General features: G+C 48.0%; 1 protein-coding gene across 3 annotated transcripts in view; it reads left to right on the top strand.

Moving 5' to 3' along the window:
- The first annotated feature begins 2,475 nt into the window (after positions 1-2,475).
- EIF4G3 (eukaryotic translation initiation factor 4 gamma 3) overlaps positions 2,476-20,312 on the top strand; it is a 144,574-nt gene continuing 126,737 nt past the window's right edge. For all 3 annotated transcript variants that reach the window (XM_053962892.1, XM_053962895.1, XM_053962894.1), the window contains exon 1: positions 2,476-2,741. In XM_053962892.1, coding sequence (XP_053818867.1) covers positions 2,575-2,741 — 167 coding nt within the window. In that variant the 5' untranslated portion in view covers positions 2,476-2,574. The remainder of the gene's footprint in view (positions 2,742-20,312) is intronic.

Here is a 20,312-nt window from a genome sequence, read left to right as displayed (position 1 = left end):
AGTTAATATGGCAGGGTGAAGACTTCTGAGGAAAACTGACTCAGAAAAAACAGCAACAGCCCCCTCTAGATATTTGTTCCTGGGTTCAGATATAAATATTCCCCAGCCAGGACTACTTTACAGGCTGGCAGGGCTTGGTTGGGCTGTTTCCCCTCAAAAAGAAATCTCAGTGTTTCCTATTTCCCCCCATTTCCCACAGGCAGTGTGAGGTATATATGAGCTCGCCTCCTCCCAAGTATTTCCCTTACCCCACTGCAGAACAAAGAGCACAGAAAGGGACACTAAGCAGCACATGATCACCTTCCCCTACTCCACTAATGCCTGCTGGCACTGCAGGAGGTGGCTGTAACCTCCAGGGTAGCACGTGAGTAAGAAATAAAGTATTCCAGTTGCAGGGCTGCTTTTAATGGAGACCTGCATGGCAGCTCCCAGCTTTCCTTCTGAGAACACACCTCAGAGGAGGGAGAGCTTGTGGACACACTGCAATCCTTGGGTGTCCTAAACCTGCCCTGCACAACCCCATTGTTCGATAACTCAGAGTCTGACTCCAAAGGGAAAACGTACTCAAGACCCTTCTACTATCTTTTGCCCACTGTGCTGAGTTCTGCTCCAGTGAACAACACCCAGTCCAGATTCTCCACTGTCAGATGTATTTTTAACATTCAAAATTACTTCTCTGCTTATAAACAGGACCATTGCACAGACAGGGATGGATGTGACTTCTCAGGTAGGTTTTCTTTAGTGCACAAGACCTCTTCTCTCAGCTTGTGGTTGTACCAGGTGCCTGAATACACCATCATGTTCACTTCAATAAAAAGCTTTTCACATTTAAGGGTTTATTTGTGATTGAATTAAAGCATTATCTTCCTCCTAAACTTGCAGCTGCTCAGAATTTGCAGCAGATGGGACACAAATAAGCTCTGGGAATGTTTCCTAGAGCAGCACCCCAGGCTGGTGACTGGGGCAGCAATACCTGTGGGCACAGCGAAGGTACTGGGAGCGTCTCCCTGGGACGTGCGGCGCAGCAGGAACGTTGGAAGGTGCCAGCGGGTTGGAATGAGCCCTCGGCAGCCAGCGGCAAGGCAGGACAAGTCAGGACAATCTGGCAGCTGCCGGCATCTGTTCTGAGGTGCTTTTTATCTCCCTGAGATGGTACAAACCACCTTGGCCGCTGCCAAGCTCAGGTGGTGGCCGTGAGGAGGGTAATGCAGGTTAGGTGTGAATGGTGAACGTGGTGTTGGTGGTGTGGCAACCCTGGGGGGGTGATGGCTTGGTGTGATCGTCTCCCCACACGGGCAGGTCTGGAGGTGCCCCATTGCCACAGGTGGGCTGCCTTGGGGGTCCCCAGCGTCCCTCACAGCCACCCTGTCACCCTCAGGACTGTCAGCCCTCGTGAGGAGCCGCAGCGTGGCCCCTGTCAGCTGCCCCAGGAACTGGGAACTGGGGCTGGGAGCTGTAGGGCTGGTAATGGAGCTAGGGGTGAGGTTTTTTAGGTAAGCCCCTTCCTCGGGCCCACGGTAGGGTGGATACTGCACGACCCCCCACAGCCAAGGGGGTCCAAGGAGTTCCAGGCTGCCATGTTGCATTCAGGGCTGCCGGCCTTCACGATGCCTCGGGGGGGCTGCGGTGCTGCTCCTTCCTCCAGAAGCCAGTAACTGGGGCTGAGGGTGAGTTTTCCGGCAGGGGAAGCCCTCAGTGGTGTGGCTACTGAGGGACTCCAGGGACCCATGACAGCCTCAGGCCAACCCCCCCGACCGCAAGCGTTGCCGAAGTCTCTCCGAGCCGAGCCGAGCCGAGTGTGCCCGAAGCTGCGTACGCGCCGATCCCGAGGGACTCCGAATATCTCCCGAGAAGATCCGAAGAGCTACGAGCGGGGCGGGATTCCCTCTTCCGAGCCACTCCGAAGCTTCCCGAACTGTCTCACGCCCTCGTCTTCCGGAAATAGCCGAAGTTTCCGAGCGCGGGGGTCACGGGAGGTGCTGGGCCGAGCGGAGAGGGAGGGGGAGCGAGGCAGAGCGCTTGCGCGCGCGAAAGCCTCTCCGGAAGAATCCGAGGTTTGCCGAGCGGCTCTGGCTGACGAGCGACTCCGGAAAGAGACGAAGGTTGCCGATCAGCGGTGGGCCGAGTGACTCCGGAAAGAGCCGAAGGTCGCCGATCGGCTCTGGGCCGAGCGGCTCCGGAGCGGCCCGAAGGCGCCCGAGCGCCCGCCCGGCCGGACAGCTGGAGGCGGCCGCAGCGCCATGTTTGATGCTCCGCTACTCCAGTGAGGAAAATCCGCCGGCATCGCCCCCGAGCCGCCGCCGCGAACGGCTCCGCTGCCCCCGGCGAGGGCGAACGCGACCCCCCGCCGCCGCCGGCTCATGAGCAGCGCGGCCTGAGCCGCCCCCCTTCCCTCCCTCCCTCCCCTCCCTCCCTCCCTCCCCGCCGGCCCCTCTCCCGAGCCCTCCGGGAGGCGCGTTGTCACGGAGACCGGCGCCGGTGCCGGCCCGCCGCGCTGCCCCGGCTCTCCCCCGGCCCGCTCCGCGGCTCCCCCCGGCCCCGCTCCCCGCCGCGGGGTGGTGGCTGCGCTTGGCCATGAGTTTACCGCAGAAGGCGGCTTTGAAACCCGGCGCGGCGGCGGCGGCGGGGACCGGCCCCGGGAGCGGGGCGGCGGCGGGGCCGCCTCCCCCCCCGGCTCCCCCTCACCCGGCGCCGGCGCCTCACCCCAACATCAGGGCCTTGCCGCCACAGCCGCCCCAGCAGTATCCTTTGCCCCGGGGGCTCGGGGGCGACACCCCCTCCCCACAGCGAGCGGAGCCGGGGGGGTGAGGGCTGCGGGGAGCCCCCAGGCCTGGGGGCGGTGGGGGGTGAGGGGTCGTGGGGCCCCGCAGACCGGGGGAGGGTTGGGGGTCTCGGGCCCCCCCCCCCAGAGCCGGGGGGTGTGTGAGGTGGGGGTTGTTGAGGGGTTCCCGGCTCTTTTTGTGTGTCTGTTTGTGTGTGGGGCCCCCTGTAAAGGGGGGCTGCACCTGCCGGGATGGTGCCGGGAAAGGGGAGCCGTCCACCTCCCCAGTGGGCTGCTTTGGAGGGTCAGCCCTTTCCAGGGGGTCCCTTTTCCCCCTCCCCCAAAGCAGCGGTGACCCCAAGGGTAAACTTTTAATTATAAATGGTTCTTCAGTTCTGCTTCTGGTCCTACCCAGGTAAGTGCTTTGGTTTTGTTGTTTTTCCAGAGGAATTTAAGCCCAGGGTTTTTTTTTTTTTTAATTTACAGCTGGGGACGATTTTAATGTGATTTATTTTATTTTATTTAATTTTTCCTACTTGGCTGGTGGGAATAAATTTCAGGTGGAACGTTTCACTGAGCAGCTTTCCCTGCCAGGCCACGCGTGATGGGGAGGAGGAGCAGGCTCCCACTCCCCAAAATCCCCCCACCAAAGCGGCCGCTGCTACAAAGAGAGGCCGGCGGGGGCTGCGAGTGTTTTTTAAAGGTCTTGGGTTCTGTGCTGCGAGTAGGCCCCGAGTCAGGAGGGAAATACTGCAGGGATCAGCAGGAAAGTGCCTGCCGGCCTGAGGTTTTGTTTGCAGCGTCCGACAGCATCCCGTGGCAAAGTGGCTGTTTTCTCCCCTCCCCTCCCTGGAGTTTTGGGGGGAGTGTGACGTGAAACACACACTTTGTGAAATATCTCCGTGCTGTGTTGTCCGGGAATGGTGCAGGGACGGTCGGGAGTGTGTTTTCCTATTAATGTTTGGCGGTGTGTTGGATTTTAAGGTGGAAGCGCAGGGTGGTTTTCGTGCCGAGGGCTGTGCTCTCAGAACTGTGTTCCCTGTGTATGAGCATTTTCCTGCTCTCACTTTCATTTTGGAGGTCGGAAAACCCAGCCCTTTTATAATCAGTTTAGGTCCATTGTTTTCTTGAACTTCCGGCAAGAATCACCCCTGCCATGACAACAAATTCATTGCTTAAATCATGAGACTGTTGACGTTACAGATTTGTTTGGGTCAAGTGAAAACCCCTGGACGTTGTCTTTGCTGGCTGATACTTGCCTGATTTGTAGTATTCTGTAATTTCAACCAGTGCTTTAGGAATAAAAAAAGTGGGGTGGTTCTGTCAGTAGAGTCAGCGGGGTGGTGGTAAGTAAAACTGTTGCTCAGGGAGAATTTGCTTCAGTTTTGAGGGATGTGCCAAGAGTTGGAGTGGGAATGTCGGCCAGCGTGCACGGGCTGTGCCCAGCTGATCTTCCAGCAAGGTGCTGGTTTGTCTGGGAAGGGGCTTTTTTACCGGGAAAGTGGCACTTGGATGCCTTGACAGTTGAAGGCTGCAGTTTGCCTGGCTCTGGGGCGGTGCTGGGCTGTCCGAAGCACTTTATTCCCCGGAGTGCTGCTCCGGGGGGCGCTGGGGGGGAGCCTGCTGGGTCTGACGAGGGGCTGTGCTATTGTGGCTGTTGCTTTTGGTGAGTGTTGCATGAAGCACAGAGGGATGAAGTTTGGGTTTACTCTTGAGCACAGCCTAAAAACAAAAGGGCTTGGAAAGCCTGGAGAAGCTCCTAGAGGAGCTGGGGCTGCTGTGTCCTGTCCTGGAGACCCAACTGGACACCGTGAGCAGGAGGGACAGAGAGAGGGAGTGCGTGGTGTTAGGTGGTTATGACAAGTTGGTTAAAATGACACAGTTTCATTTTTATTTCTAGACGTGCCTGATTTGAAAACATTGTGTTTGACCGATATCTCTCCTTAACTCCTAAACTACTGATCTGTATTTGGAGTATATTCAAATACTTTATTTTTGATGCTTATTCAGGTGTCCTGGTGAAGCTTATTCAGGTGCCCTGGCTGGTTTTATCCTCCACCAAAACCTGTGTTTGATTATAAACAAAAGCTGTTACCTCTCAGTGCTGCTCTGAGTGAGGCTCGGGGAGGAGAGTTCATCCCTGATTTACTGGAGTGCAGGGGGTCATCTGAGTTCAGCCTTATTTTTAGCCCTCTTTGGTTTCTTTTTTTTTCTCTATGTTTTGATACAACTGTTGAGCCACTGTTACCTCACAGCAGATAAAAGAGTTGCAGGTTTCTCTGACTGTGGCTTTTTCAACCAAAGCAGTTTCTTACTGGTGAACTTTGTAACTTTGGAAATACCTGTGGTTTCAGACTTAATGTATCATGAAATTAAACAATATCTGTGTAATTGGAAAAAAAAATTGTGTGAGAGAGAAGTGTTCAGCATGTGCATGTAACAAGGCATGAGGGAGGGAAAATTAAAATACAGGGGAAGGAAGGAATTTTTTTGAAAATAATATTTTTTGAGAGAAAGAGAAGCTGTAAAGTGATGGACATGTAGAACAGAAATGTCTGGATGTGAGATTCATTCTGTTTCCTGCTAAATAGGAAGTTATTGGAGCTCCTGTAAGACAAGACAGACTTGTGAGGAATTTCCTTAACACAGTGGCTTCAAGAAGTTAAATTTCCTGTGTAAAAGTAAGTTAGGATAATTTTGTGCCTCTGGTAGTGGTGAGAACTCAGCCAAACCTGATTTCAGGCAGAAATTGTGCTCAAAAGGTGTCAGTATGGATAAATCCTTCAGCTGGAGTCTGACCCTTATTTGGGTGGAAAGGACAAGCGAGGGTGAAATGACACACAGAAGGGATATTATAAAAAGTAAATCCCAATCTGCCCTCCTTGGCTTTGACTGCCAAACTGCCTCTGCAGGAGAAGTTCCTATGAAGTCTGGAGTGAGACTTTTCCATAAAAAGGTGCAGTAACAAAGGTGCTGCAGCGGCACTGTGGGCCTTTGTGGTTTTACCTCAGTGGTACTTCTGACACGTGTCACACTCCACCCTGTTCTTTACTCTGTGAAGAGTGAAGTATTTTTTTTGTGTGTCTTGCATTAAGCTGTTCTTTCAGAAGTCCCTATGCTGTGAATAAGTTTTGTGGATCAATATAATCAGGTCACCAGTTTCTTTGATGTGGGCAAACACTGGCTTGTAAGGGACAGCCAGGTTGATGGATGGCACCTGGGGTGACATCCCCTGGCTGCTGGTTAGTGTGACACTGTTCAGTCGCAGACAAATCAGAGCTGTCTGTGGCTCAGGGCTGGTGTCAGTAGGATTTTGTTTTCTTTTCCCAACTTCCTCACGTTTTGAGGGAGTTCCTGGTTGTTGATGTGCAGGCACCAGTAAGCTTGACTTTAATCTATCCCCGTGGCTGCTTCCATATGGGATTGGGCATCTCTGAAAAACTGGGTGTTCCTCAGGCTATTGCAGGTTGTGGCAGGCTCAGGGTGGGTGTCAACAGACCGTTACTAATTTTTTTTTCTCTTCTTCCTCCTTGTTAATTCCTTTTCCGAGAAGCAGAGAGGAAGGATCAGTGTTTGAGGGACTGATCTCTGTGAATTCCATCATTGCTCTGCAAGGAAACGTGTGTTTTGCTAACATTGCCTCAGTAATTTAGTTTCAGTTTTTCCTGCATTGTTCAGCTAACTGTGCTGTAGTCCCTTTCAGGAAGTGCTGTGCTGGTTCCTGCTGTGTTGGGTGGCATCTTCTTGATGCAAGCAGCTTCCCCAAAGCCCAGGAGGACAGCAAGAAATACAGTATGGCATTGAGGAATGTCTGAGGCTGTGTGAGAAGTCGGGGTGAGTTCCTGGCAGTGCTTGCCCAGTGGCGGGATGCAGGCCTGCCTTGGAGATCTGGTTAAATCAAGATTCTTGAGGAGGACTGGGTGCGTGGGGTTCTCTATTGTCTCTCCATGAGCCAAGAGTTGAACTGTAGGAGAAAGTGCCCAATAATTTTGCCGAGGAGAGAATCTGCAGCGTGCACCAAAGGGTCAGAGTCTCTGGGTTGCCGTGATCCCCTCCAGAAGCTTGGAGTCAATTCCATCTTCCCTCCCTTACTTCCATTTTGAATGGTGTTTTCCCAGACGATGTGAAGGAACAGCTCTGTGCTCTCTGGAGTTTGTCTGTTCATGAGTTTGGAGTTGAGGACAAGGTATTTGGAAGCTGCTTGGGCACAAAAGTCAGCTTGAAGAGCGTGGTGGTGGCTCTGGCGTGAAGCGCTCCCCTTGCGGCTTTGACACCGGCCAGGAGCAGTTGCAAATCTCTTCCAGATGCCAGTGGCAGCCACGTGTGGGGAAGGTGTCGGGAGCATTACGGTCCCGAAAGGGAAGGAGTGGTGAGAGGAGGGAAGGAGGGACCAGGCTGAGATCAGAGCAAGGTGTCCCTTTCTCTCTGTGTTTCTGAGTTGAGGAGGAATGTTCTGAGATCTCAGCTGGATGAAGGGAAGGGGGCAGAGGTGTTGCCTGGGAAGCGTTTCTGTTTAGAAGTGTTGAAGCTGTGGAGATCAAACATCTTGGGAGGATCGGAGCAGCAGAAGAGCTCGGAGAAGAGACTTTCCCTGCTGCTCTGTGGTGGTGGCTCCTCTGCAGGGGAGGAACGGGCACGGACTGGGGAGCGTGTTGCCAAAAAAATAAAATGCTTTAAGCCCTCTCTGCCATCTCCCCTGTTGATGTTCCCCAGCCTTGGCACATCTTAGTGTTCTTTCAAGCAGCAATAGCTTTAATTTATTTAATGAGAAAAGCTAATCATGTTAGAGCGCAGATATGTCACTTTACCAGCTTTGTAAGATTTTTGTGGTGAAATCTCTTGGAGAAAACCATTCTAAAAATGTGATTTCAAGTGGCTTATTTTCTTCTCACATCCAAGGACATGATTGTGTATGTTCTCTGGCAGAAGTCTGTGGGAGAGGGTTACTTTATCCATTTAAATATATGTGTATTTAATGAACAGCTCTGATTTGGGAGCAGAGTTTGTGTAAGAAGTTGTTGAGAGAGTAACAGGAGACTCAGAACAAATAACTTCCCTTTTAGATGTTGGGACATAGAAGAATTTTTCTGTTTTTTATTATTTTATCTGTGATGGATTTTGTCCATCATTTTCAGGCTGAAAGACTTTTCTGTGTAGTTAGCAAACATTGGGATGTGTTGAGCTGGTGCATTTGTTCCACTTCTGTTTAGTAATAGGAGTTAGCAGTGAAGATCTCCCTTTAGAAGGCAGAGGTAACCTACCTATTTTATTTTTCCCCTAATCCAGCAATTTCAGGGCTAGTCAACTGTCAACTTTAGTTGTGTGTAAATCCACTAATATGATTAGAGTTGCTGGAATTTTTACTCTGGGGAATTACAGATGGGTAGTATCACTGTTTTACAGGCATTGCTTTGGTAGGAAACTTTATCTGTGACTTGAATGTGGTTGCTGGCAATTGCAAAAGCTTTTCTGGAATGAATGGGGAAGAGAAAACTGGTGTTTGTTCCAAGGCATGAACATGTGGGGGGGAGGAGTTGTGTGCCCTGTGGTCTGGAGAAACCAGGGGAAACTAATTTTTCTTCTTGTTTTTTAAGGGAATACAGTTGATGAAACTCTCACGGTGCTGTGTTTTACACTTGCTGTAATTTCAAGCACTTCTCTGTACAGCTTTCCCTCCCAAACCCTGGACTCCGTTTTGTCTCCCAAATAGGAGCTGATGATGTGGAACAGCTGGAAGAAGAAAATAGAATGTGTTCTTAAAAAAGAAAAGGACCAAAGGGAGGAGAGCAAAATCAGCTTTTAGGCGAGTGAAATTTTTTGGTGCATGTTATTCCTCTGGTTTATTCTTTACCTTTGGAAGGTGTCCCAGGGTGCACTCCCTCTTTTTGGAATAGGTGATGGCATACTGTTGCTGATGGGACTTGAGTCAAATTGCTGCTGGGCATGTAACTAGGTTAATGGGACAGCATGATTTTTTTTTTTTTCTTTCCTGAAAGGAAAATTACCTGCTCTGTATTTCGATTGTACCTGAGGAGTTGTTTTTACCTTTGTTTGCTGTGTAGTTGAGGTGGAGAGAAAAGGACAAGTTTCCCCACACCAAGATTATATCAGGTTTAAATCAATTCTGCCAGCAAAAATAAAATGTTTCGGTTGTTGGTTGTAACAACTTTGTGTTTCCTTTATCTACGTGAGAGTTGAAATATTTCTAGAGCTTTAGATAGGCTTGAAAAAAAAGCCAAGTGGCTTCCAGAATGTGTATCTTGGAAATAAAACTTACCCCGTCCTCGACTGATCCTGGTAGTGCTCTGTGAGTCTGTTGGTGGAGTGTTGAAATGGGTTAGGACTTGTTGAGGTGCAGTGAGCAGCTGCTCCTTTCCAAGTGCTTGAGCTCAGCAGGAATGAGGCTCCCATGCTCTGGAGTAAGAGTATCTGCACAGGAGTAGCTGTAAAAGTTGGAAGCACAAAGATCATCCCTGCTTGTAGCAGGGGAGTGGACTGAATGTGGTGGGAACAGAAATTTCCCTGCCAGCCTTGGAGTTTGCTCTTGTTGCTGTGAAAACACTAAGCAAGGAGTAATGAATGCAGTTAAAGGTCTTAAATAACACAGATTTTCCTAAGTTTGGAAAGCTTTTGGAAGGTGGAAACTAATAAATGTTGCGGGGCTGCTCTGTTTGGGATTGCCAGATGATGATTGCGTGTTTGGTTTGATTTACACGTGAGGGTGACTCCGAGTTACTGAGTTACTCAGAGCAGTCAGAGGAGTCTGATTGCAGTGTCTGTGTCACTGGTGATGGGTGAAAATCCACTTGAGCTGGTGCTATGGCTTTGCTAATGGTGGTCTGAAAACTGATTTCGCTCTTTCATGTGTTATTAGCAAGTCATAGAAGTTACTGTGCCTTGAAACTGGCTTTTCCTGGGCTTATTTTGTTCTCTTGCCAAAAGGCAAAAATGAGAGAAGTCTTTGGTTTTTCAGACCAAGCAGGAGGTTCTTTCTATGTGCATCAAGGGGAAAGACTTTTTTAGTGATGCTACTTTCAGCTTTGTTTTTTTAGTCAACTGTGTTCTTGGGAAGGCTCCTAAGCATACTGAGGAAAGGACCTTAAAAAAAAAAAAAACCAAGAAAACCAGCACATTTCTACTGAGCGATGAGACCCAGCCCTTCTGTCCTGGAGCTGCCATGAGATCTTCCACAGAACTGTCAGGTCTGAAGTGAAATTCAGACTGAAATCTGGCCTGAAAACTTTCTGGAAGTCTTGAATTCCTGATTGGGGTGATGTACAGGCTCCATACTGGACCCTGGGTTTTGCAATGTGCAGCTGAATCATTGGGCTGACTCAATGTATTATGTTGGAAAGGGAACTCAGCAGGGTTATTGTAGTTGAGGGTGAGCAACCTATACCAGTTATCTGGGGGGGAATTCAAGAACTGAAACCAAAGAAACATTTAAAGCCTGTTTATTGTGATTTTTAATGTGAAATTCATGGTGCACCTTGAACTCTGAAGTGTGCTGGGAAGGAGATTTCAGCAGCTTTAGCATGGCAAGGCTTGTTTGGAAGGTGCTTTTGGATGTAGTATTTCTTGAGCTGGGGAGACATCTTGAGTTCTACTTGCTCTGTATAATATGAAACCAGCTTCAATTTGTGTCACCCTTTCTCACTAGTGCTCACGGAGTTATAAATACTTGTCACTGGGCAGTCTTTCTCCAAATATTCAGTGTTTGTGGGCTCTGTGTTTCGTATTTTAGAATTGTGAATGCAAATAATTCAGCTGTCAACCTGTCCAGCTTGAGTTTTATGTTTTCTTTCAGTGTTGTGTTTTAAAGTCGGTTTCAAAGTCCCTTTATGTCTGTCTCTTCAAAAAGAAAAAAAGACCTAATTTTTGCTGATATGCAAATATCACAAAGCCTAAGTTTCGATGAGTTTAAGCTGTTTGCCTTAATTCCATTGATTACCTTTCCAAAACACTTTTTCAATTTTGAAAAAGTTCATCTGCACGAATAAACTTCTTTATATTTCGATGTTTGGTTGTGCACCACGTTTAACTTGAAATGATTCCCATTTTGCCCCAGATACCCCATCTCGTGGCCGTGGCAGCGGTACCTGATGTCACCGGCATTCACCGAAACAATTGGCCCTTGGCACAGCCCTCTCCCTGCCTTGCTGCAGCCAAAGCACACTTCATCCACTCAGGCTGATGTTAGGATCATTAAATAAATGAATGAATTGTACTGTCACCAAATTCCCATCCTGGCAGCTGAAGAACATGAGAGTTTTATAGCTAGGACCCCTGTCCAGAATGTCTTATTGAATACCCGGGATGTCAGGAGTAGGAACAGTCAGCAAAAAGCTTTCTGGTGAAATGTGTGAGCCTTACAGAGAGTTATGGTGTGGAGCCCTGTAAAAGCTTGAATTACCAGACATCTGATCGTCCAGGATGAGTATTAATCAACCTGGGAAGGGCGGGGAGAAAGGAGCTGGAGCCCAGCAATAAAACAAGAGAGCAGGACAAACACAGAGAGTGGGGAGAGCTGCGTCTCTATTGTCAGGTCAGCTCTGTCTTGTTGTTTGAAAGGAGTTTTTGGGGAAAGAATGCAGCCAGGCTTGGAAGTGTTGAAAGCAGGGATAACTCTTGGTCTCCATCAGGGAGTTTGAGGTCTCACTGGTTGAGCTAAAACTCCTAAAGGTCACCGATGCTTTGGAAGCTCTTGGAAAAGTCTGCTGAACTTCCACCATTGGGAGGAGAGGGTTGCAAATATTCCCTCAAAGGAGGAGAATTCACTCCTCAGGCTTGGATTGCTTTTTCTTGTGGTCTAACTCCATCCTTGCTTTTATGATGTTGTGCTTAAGATGGTGTTTCTGCTTAGGAATGGGAGACAAAAGATCTGTGTCATTCACACTGGCTGCGAGTGGGTCCGAAATGTCTCTGGATTGCAGGGAAAAAGGAGGAAGATGAAGTGTGTTCCAACCAGTTTGGGGAACCAAATTGCACTGCAGCCTCTGATGATGTCAGAGGTGCTAGGGATAACCAGAAATGTTTGATTTGATCCATTCCTATTCTGCAGTGTTCCAAAACATCAGCATTTAAGGGAAAAATACTTCTGTTATTCTTCCCATCCACAGCGTTGGTCTTAACTATGGTTAATTTGAAAAAAGGCTGCTAAAGTAGCACTGGTCACCAGCACAGTCCTCAGAGCTTCCCTGTCCATGTTTAAGGTGGTGATGGCACTTGTGGCCATGGTGGTGGTGAAATCCAAGTGTCTGGGCAGTGTTTGTAGGTGGAAAGCTCAATCTTAAAGCCCTGCTGTGGCTGTGGAGATACTGCAGTCTGAAATCAGCACAGCTGGGGTTTATGCTCCTCAGAAAAGGAACTGTGGTGCCTGTGATGGGGCATGGGTTGTCCTGATGGTGCAGATAGGCCTCAGCAACCAGGCAGGGACAGATCCTGAAGTTTCCTTTTCTTTCCCATCTGGGATAGTCCATCAGGTGCATCTTCACTGACTACTGCCTCTGTGTTGGTTCAGCTGTGTGGCATCATGTCAGAGAGCACTGCAGCAGCTGCAGCTTTCCCTCTGTGTTTTATCCCTGTTTGTGGCCTGAATCTATAGAATCCCAGAATGGTTTGGGTTGGGAGGGACCCTAAAGCTCATCCTGTTCCACCCCCTGCCACAGGCAGGGAGGGACACCTTCCACTAGACCAGGTTGCTCCAAGCCCCATCCAACCTGGCCTCGGATCCAATAGGCTCAACCAATGGAAGAAAAACAGGATTTATTTTAATGGGAAATACTCAGAGACTGATTTACTGCTCATCTTCACACCCTTGTGGGGTGAATATATCATTGCTGTTATTCTTTCTTGGATTCCCGTGCACAGGTGTGTGTGAAGTGTGCACCTGAGATTCTTTGAGGGGAAATTAGAGGTGCAGAGGGTTGAACTGAGGAGACTCAGGGCTCCCGTCCTACCTACAGCCCTCTGAATTTTGGTTTTCATGCAGCAGCGTAAGATGTGTTGCTCTGTCCGCCCTGGATGCCAGCTTTCCCTGGATATCATTTTGTATGACACAGAATTTTAGTTCAGGTGAAGTCGTAAGCTCCACATGTGGCAAGAGGGTACTTAGGATTTCATTTCATGTTGATAAACTGCTGAAATAAAGATTATGGGCCAAAAACTATGAGGAGTTACAGCAGTGGGAATGGAAATGAGCATCAACACTCTGGAGAATCATCCTTCCAGAATTCCTTGCTCAGCTGATGGGAGGACCATCACTCTGGGTAACAACACTGCTGTCACCACAACAGTGACCAGCAGAGCATTGCATTTCCCCATGAGGTCACAGTGTGAAGTATTGGAGACACTGCAGGAAACCCAGCTGAGTGAATGAGATGGTAAAATACCAGGCTGTTTGACAGTCCTGCTTATCATACAGAGGGAGAGCCTGGCTCAGAAATAGATGGATGCTGCTGCAGGGTCCCCAACCCCCAGGACACAAACAGGGGCTGTCCCTGTGGAGCAGAGACATGTGGGGGGTAAAGCCTGGCAAGCTGGAGTGGTTTATTTGTGGTTTTAGGGCACAGAGTTTGAGGTGAGTGGGCAGGGGCAATTCTGTGTTAATGGCATGCACAGGAAGTGAAAAGTCAGCTGGTTTTTAGTATTTCCCAGCAATTCAGACTCCTGGGTGAAAATTGCCATGAATGAGCACTGCAGTGCTCATGTCTGCATGGGAACTGTCTTCTCTGGTGGTGTAACAACGTGCCCCAGCTGCAGTGCCAAACTGCTGGTGCCAAAGGGGAGCCAGAGCTGAGAGGTTTTACTTTGTGAATTCAGCATGGGGAAAGGTAGACTCTCATACCCACACAGAAGTTTATTCCAGGCTGTAAGCTGAATAAGGGCTGGATAAAAGCTTGTGAATCTTTCTCTGTGATGGGATCCTTTTCTTCCTGCTCTGCCTTCCTCTGTTTGTGCCTTTTTAGTTATGTCACCTGGCCCTGTCTGCTTTGGCTCTTGTGCTTTTAATGCTCTTACCTGGTTATGTGTGCGCAGGGCAAACTTGGTATAGAAATAACTCTGTGTGTGTGTGTTAAGTAACTGCTCTGAAGGAAGCAAGCCCCAGACAATCCCAATTTTCTCTTCCTGGTGAGGCTGTTGGGACTGGAGTGTTTCCCAATCAGCATCCTCTGCTGCAGTGGCAGTGGCTCTGTGCTTCCCAACCCAGACCCAGAGTGTGGTTATCAGGTTGCCTCCCTCTCCCTGAGCTGGTATCAGGCCAGAAACTGCTGTTTCAGCTGCTAGTCAGGGGACAGCTACACTGAATTTAGGGACCTTCGTTTTCATTGGATTGTGATTCAGTTTGTGTGAGATAGTGCCTGGTTTGGCTGTTTGATGTAAATTTCTTTAAGCTCAATGATTGGAATTCAGGAGTATTTGAAAATAACTTGCATATCTGGAGCTGCGTTTCAGAATGGGAAAGGTGAAAGATGGGTGTGGCTTCAGCTGTGTTGTCTGCTCTGTGGCATTTTATTAAAAAACCTATTTTTTTTCTGCCAGATGAGATGTGTACAAGTATCTGATACAGCCAAAAGTGCAGAGAACAGCTGAAGAACCATTCCTGTTCCTTTTGGAATAGACCGAAAGCCAAAGTTACTCCAGAAAGGAGTAGGCTGGTGTGTGTGTCTGGCCAGACAGGAGATCAAAGCCTTGTTCTCCCTGGCTGTCTCCTCCCAGTCACTCCTTGTCATCTCCATCAAGGCAGCTTGCTCACAGCCTTGCTTTGGATATTTTTACAGCATCTACCAGGAGGTTTGCTCTGTCTTAGCCTTGTTTAGCTACTGTTCAGTGTAAGACTACTACTGTTTTTTTTTTTTTCTGCTTGAAAATTCAATAAATGAAATAATCATCACAAGATCTTACTCTGATATTGTCTCATGTCAGATTTGCCTCTGTCTCCCCTGGCCCTTCCTTGGCCACTGCCTGGGAATTTCGTGTGTGTGATGTTTTTCTTTGAATTCATGTCTCCTATTAGAGATTCCTGCTTTTCCTTCATTTCTTGAACAATGTAGTTTCTTCACTCTGAAGACTCCTCCTCATTCTCTGGGAGCGATGGTTCTGACCACCATCTGGGATGAGCATCTTCCATTTTCCCCAGGGATGGTTGAAATTAGTTTGGTTGGTGGCTTTGCTTGAAAAAGTGACCTAGGAATTTTTCATAGTACATCTCTTTTTCTCCCAACCCTTCTGCAATGTCCAGAGCAGCTGTGGCTGCCCCTGGATCCCTGAAAGTGTCCAGGGCCAGGGTGGATGGGGCTTGGAGCCATCTGGGATATGGAAAGTATCCCTGCCCATGGCAGGGGTTGGAATGAGCTTTAGGGTTGCTTCCCACTCAAACCATTCTGGGATTCCACGATTCTGTTCACTTCCATATTTAACTGGTTCAAGCAAGGATCATTTTACTGTCGCAGGTCAGGGAGGACTTCTGAGCTGCCAGGCCAGGGGTGGGTGTGGTTGGCTTTGTGGGGAGTGTTATCAGCTGGGGCAGAAATGCCTTCCTGAGCAGCTGGAGGGTTTTTGGCAGCCCCTTTGCATTCCATGGTCTCCAGAGGGAGGTTTGCAGTGTGCAGAGGTGCCTCCATGCGTGCTTAGGGGTTTGGGAGCTGGCATACCATTTCCCTGCTGAATTGTTCTGTACATAAATATGATTTTTAACACTTACCCAATGCTTGGAAGCCAAAGGCTGCTCTAGGAGGACTTCATCAAGGAAAGCAGTGTAAAGATATCTCTCTGTTAGGTACTGGATTTATTTTCCCTTCTGTTGTAGTTAATCGCAATAATAAATGCAGTTAAAAGTATCCAAAGGACTTTTTTTTTTTTCTGCACCATGCTGTGAAATGCCTTGTTCAGAATGGTTTCTTTCCTCTGAGTTTGGATCCTTTTTAAATGCTGAAGGGCATTTTTGAGACTTTGTTTTAACTTCTTTTTACATCGTGTTTATATGAAACAGACAAAAAAAAAAAAAACCCCAGTGCTTTGCCAAATATTTTTGGAAAGAACAAGCTTTGTGGATAATAATTTTCATGTTCTACCTGCTCCTTGGTGTGTTCAGATGGTAGAAGAATCTTCTCTCCCCTGAAAAAGGCTTTGAGAGATTAACCTTAAGGTAGTCACTTGAGGCAAGTTGATTAAGAAATATACTGAATGTTAGATTTAATCAAGATTGAGTAATGGAGTTAGAATTGACTGTCGCTCCTGGAATGCAGTTATTTTTAGGTGGGGATGGGGATGTGCTGCTCCCCAGGTTTTCCATACCATGGCTCCGAAGGCAGACTGATCCAAATGCCATTGGACAGAGAGGATCTGCTCCAGTTTGGTACTGGCAGCTACATCCCATGGTAAACGTGTAGTGACAAAGCTTGGCAAATCAGAGCAAGGGGCTTCCACTGCAGCACTGAGGGTTGTCACCCAAAATACAGCTCAGATATATCAGCAAAAACATTGAGCTGCTATTGATGGAGGGACTTTATCTCCTTTTGTATTTGGCTTCCTCCCAAGGGGCAGTGGAGGCACAGCTCCAATCTCATCTGTGTGAGCAGGGACAGGACCCAGGGAAGGGCTGGAGCTGGGCCAGGGGGTTTGGGCTGGAGATCAGGAAAGGTTCTTCCCCAGAGGGTGCTGGGCACTGCCCAGGCTCCTCAGGGAATGGTCCCAGCCCCGAGGCTGCCAGAGCTCCAGGGGCCTTTGGACAGGCTGGGATTGTTGGGTGTCTGTGCAGGGCCAGGGGTTGGACTCTGATCCTAGTGGGTCCCTTCCAGCTCAGGGTGTTCCATGATTCTCAGAAACATTTGGTGAGGCACTTAAACCTCACCTTTTGATCACTTAGTTTAGGCTCTGCCCTTGTTGCCACTGGTATCATAGTGTGAGGTCCTGAACTTTTTGCCCGTGTTGGTTTTTTTGGTGGGTGCCTCAAGGGAAGCAGGTCTTGTCCAGCTCGAGGCCTTGGCCCTCTGTGGTGCACTGCAGAGCCATCCTTTGTCATCTTGCAGGGTGGTGTAACTGAGGTTCGACTGGGTATTATATTTTCTCTTGCTTAAAGATGAGAACAAAGCTGTTTCTTCACTGTAACTTTCTATCTTCAGCTCAGGAAATCTGGAAGTTTATCTGGATTAAAGCCTAAGAGTCAGCGCTGGGAGAGGTGGAAACACAGCCCTGGGGAGTAACATCCCTGCCCCTGGCAGGGGGTTGGGGCTGGATGGTCTTTAAGGTCCCTCCCAACCCAAACCAATCTGTGGTTCTGTGAAACAGCTGAGGCTGTTTGCTGTTCAGTGCTGTTCCAGAGAAGCCAGGTTGCAGAAGGATTGAGTGGAAGAAAGTGGGGTCACTTGCATGGGAGGTGAATGAATCAAGATTATTTTAAAGGAGCTTCCTCACTTTCTTGACATGTCCTGACTGCAGAGAGAATCAGAGCAGCTGTCTTGCTAAATTCATCTTAGATACAAGGGAATTGTGACACAATAATCTTTCTAGGGACTGAAAAATAAGGATCAGCTCCAGGTGTTGCATGATATTGTCATTTTGGTTGTGTCTAGTAATAATATCGATTTCCCTTTGCAACCTTCAGTGTCAGTGGGCAGAAAAGGCCAAAGCTTGCATGGTTCATCACGTGGTGCCCTCAAGCTAGCAGTTGTTCATCTGTCAGCTGGAATTGTGACTTTTTTCTGCATTATTCCCAGGCTGGGCTTGCCTTTGCAATGCTCAGGATGTCCATTTGTAGGTTGGGGTTTCTGGGTCAGTGTAACCACAGGGTGGGAGCAGTCAGGATGTGAAGTTACCCATGAGAGAAAGTCCTCTCGAGAGGCCTCAGGTGTGCTGCCTGATGTATGCTTTAGGAGCAGGTAGGATCAGAGGGCAGACTTTCAGTTCCATGGGAAAAGCAGTTTCTGGAGTCACTTTGCATGGTGCCAGGGGACAGGACTATATTTTGACATCATCCCAATCTCAGAGTTTACTCAGGCAGCTGCAAAATGCAGTGAGATCAGTGAACAGAGATTGTAGTATCTCTATACCCAAAACACGCATCACCCTCTTTGCAGTTTACCACTCAGTAAAAGCAAAGAGCATAAAACCAGGAAACCTCTACAGATGATGCTGTGAAGAAGCTCATTTGGTTAACACATTTTGCTTGTGTTCTTGTCCCTTTAAGCCTGTTTATGCCTGGAGTGTTGGCTGCAGTGTTTGTACTTGAAGCAGGAAAGCCCAACAGTTGGGACTTAAGTCCACCTGCTCAATGGCATCTACACTTGGAGCTCTTCTAGTGGTCCTAATAACCTTAATGAGGTTTTTGTGTGGCTTTTCTTAAGTCTTAATTTTGTTCCACATGAATTTTCATGTATAAGCAGCATCTTGGTACAATGTAGCCTATTTGAGAACTGGGGTTTTTTTCCCCTTGGTTGTTATATTAACTTTTATCATAGATTGATTTTAAATGCTGGCATTTCATAATTGCATCTCAAAACTTCTGTTATCTGGACTGTACAAAGCAGAATTAAGTAGAACAAATACATCTTGCTTTATCTGGAAACAGGGTGTACTTTGCTGCAGATTATTGATGTTCTCTTATCTATGGTGCCAGCACTAAAGCTTTGGAGTAAGGAGTTGGTATTTAATGCTGTGTGGTGCATGTTGTGATTTGAAATATAAATAAATACAACTGACTCTCTGGGTTTGTTCTCAATGCCCAGCACAGCAGCTCTACCTTAGGAAGGTGAAAAGGAATTTCCTATTTACATCCCATCACTGCTCATCATGCCAGAGTTGCCAGTGGAAACCCAAGTCATTGCCAATCAGCAATAGGTGTTTGAGGGACTTTTTCTTTGTTTGTTCTCTAGTTCCACATTTCTTTAGACTTTGGCTTCAAGCTTGTGTATTGTAGCAGCTGCTGCCTTCACAGGAGTTTTGAGTGCACAAAGAATTACCTTATTTCATGCCAGATCATCATGGAATATCCTGTGTTTTAAGGCACTCACAAGGATCATCAAGTCCAGCTCCTGGACAAGACAACCACAGGAATCACTTTCTTTTATACCCCAAGGATAACTTTCTAATTTTTTTTCCTGCTTCTTTATTCTTTCTCACCTTTGAGAATGTTCTGATAATTGGACTTGAGAGTATTGGACCTGACCAAAACAAAAAGGGAAAAATAAAAGATATGCTGCAAGAGCAGCTGTAAATTCCCACTGCAGCAGCCGTGCGTCCATGGCTGTTCACTGTGCAAGGGACTTGGTTTGTCAGTTCCTCTTCACCAGCTGCCTACTCTATATTGCCATTCCCCACCTGTGAGGAAACAAAGGAGGCAAAAAATATTCCTGCAGTGGAGGAGGAGAGAGTGGCAGGAGCGTGTGTGTGAGTGTGAGCATGTGTGTGTGTCTGAAATGCTTCTTTGTGCTGACAGGGGTGTGTTTGGATGTCTCCAGACTTGGTCCCTCTGAGTGGATTTCCCCATTGGATGCCTGAAGAACAGTAACTTTTTTGCACAGTTGGCTGTTTTTAATGAGATCTTCCTTCATTTTCCAATGAAGCAACAGATCAGCACCTTTAAAAGATCTTTATCTCAATGGTGAAGAGCAGGAGTCTTTTCTATATTGAAAAATCCTGAAAGGAAACGGCATCCTGCGCGAGCTGTGGCCCGTGTGAATGGGCTGTCAATCAGTTTAATTAAAACTGTGGTTATGGCGGGGTTTTCCTCCTTTTTAGTTCAGCTGCAACACAGGGAGAAGAAAGTTTTTATCTTTACCAGCTTTTCTTGCAGAAGTTGTTCCTGTGATTGCAATTAAGAAACCCTCGTGTTTTAGGCAAAAATAAATTAGCTTGCATCTTTGTGTAAAGAAATATCTTGCCCCTTGGCCATCTCCAAAAATAGATGTGGAGTCCCTGAAAGTGAAGTTTAAACGCAGCATATGGATTAGCTCATGGGGTGGTGCAAAAGGCCTTTTGTGTGGTTATCCCAAGACAGGCTGCTGAAGGGAAATGGAGTCAGTTTCCTTAGAGCCAGTTTGTGTGTCCTGTGTGTGAAACATGCAGGAGCTCCCTGGTTAGGGCAGGATGAGCCTGGTGTGAAGAGATGGATAAATATTAAAGCAGTGGAAATAGACACTTTGTTGGTTTTGCTCACTTAAATGTTTCTTTTGTACATGGGTGAGACTCCCTGCAGAAATCTTCCTAGAGTCTTCGTTTGCATCAAAACCTTGGCTCTGCTGAAGCACAGAGGGTTCAAAATTTGCTTTTTGCTCAGAGATTCCCATGTGCAGCAAGAGCCCAGTTTGGGAGAGAAGAGGAGCAGCCCAGCATGAATTCATTGCTTTGGGTTTTTACAGTAGAGTATTTGTGTTCCTTGGGACATGCGGGCCACAAAGAGGTCCATGATGGCCACGTCTTCCACCACATGGAAGATCTTGCCTCATGGACCTTCCTGGTGTTGGCAGCTGTGTGGCCAAGGTGAGGAGTGTGTGTACCCTTCCTTCAACATCTGGGAGGAGAAACATGCCCAGCAAGCATCAGACCCTTGGAG

Source organism: Vidua chalybeata, chromosome 22, assembly GCF_026979565.1.
Source record: "Vidua chalybeata isolate OUT-0048 chromosome 22, bVidCha1 merged haplotype, whole genome shotgun sequence".
NCBI classification, from domain to species: Eukaryota; Metazoa; Chordata; class Aves; order Passeriformes; family Viduidae; genus Vidua; species Vidua chalybeata.
Note: the sequence above shows the minus strand (reverse complement) of the source record. Positions and strands in the feature narration are given on the sequence as shown.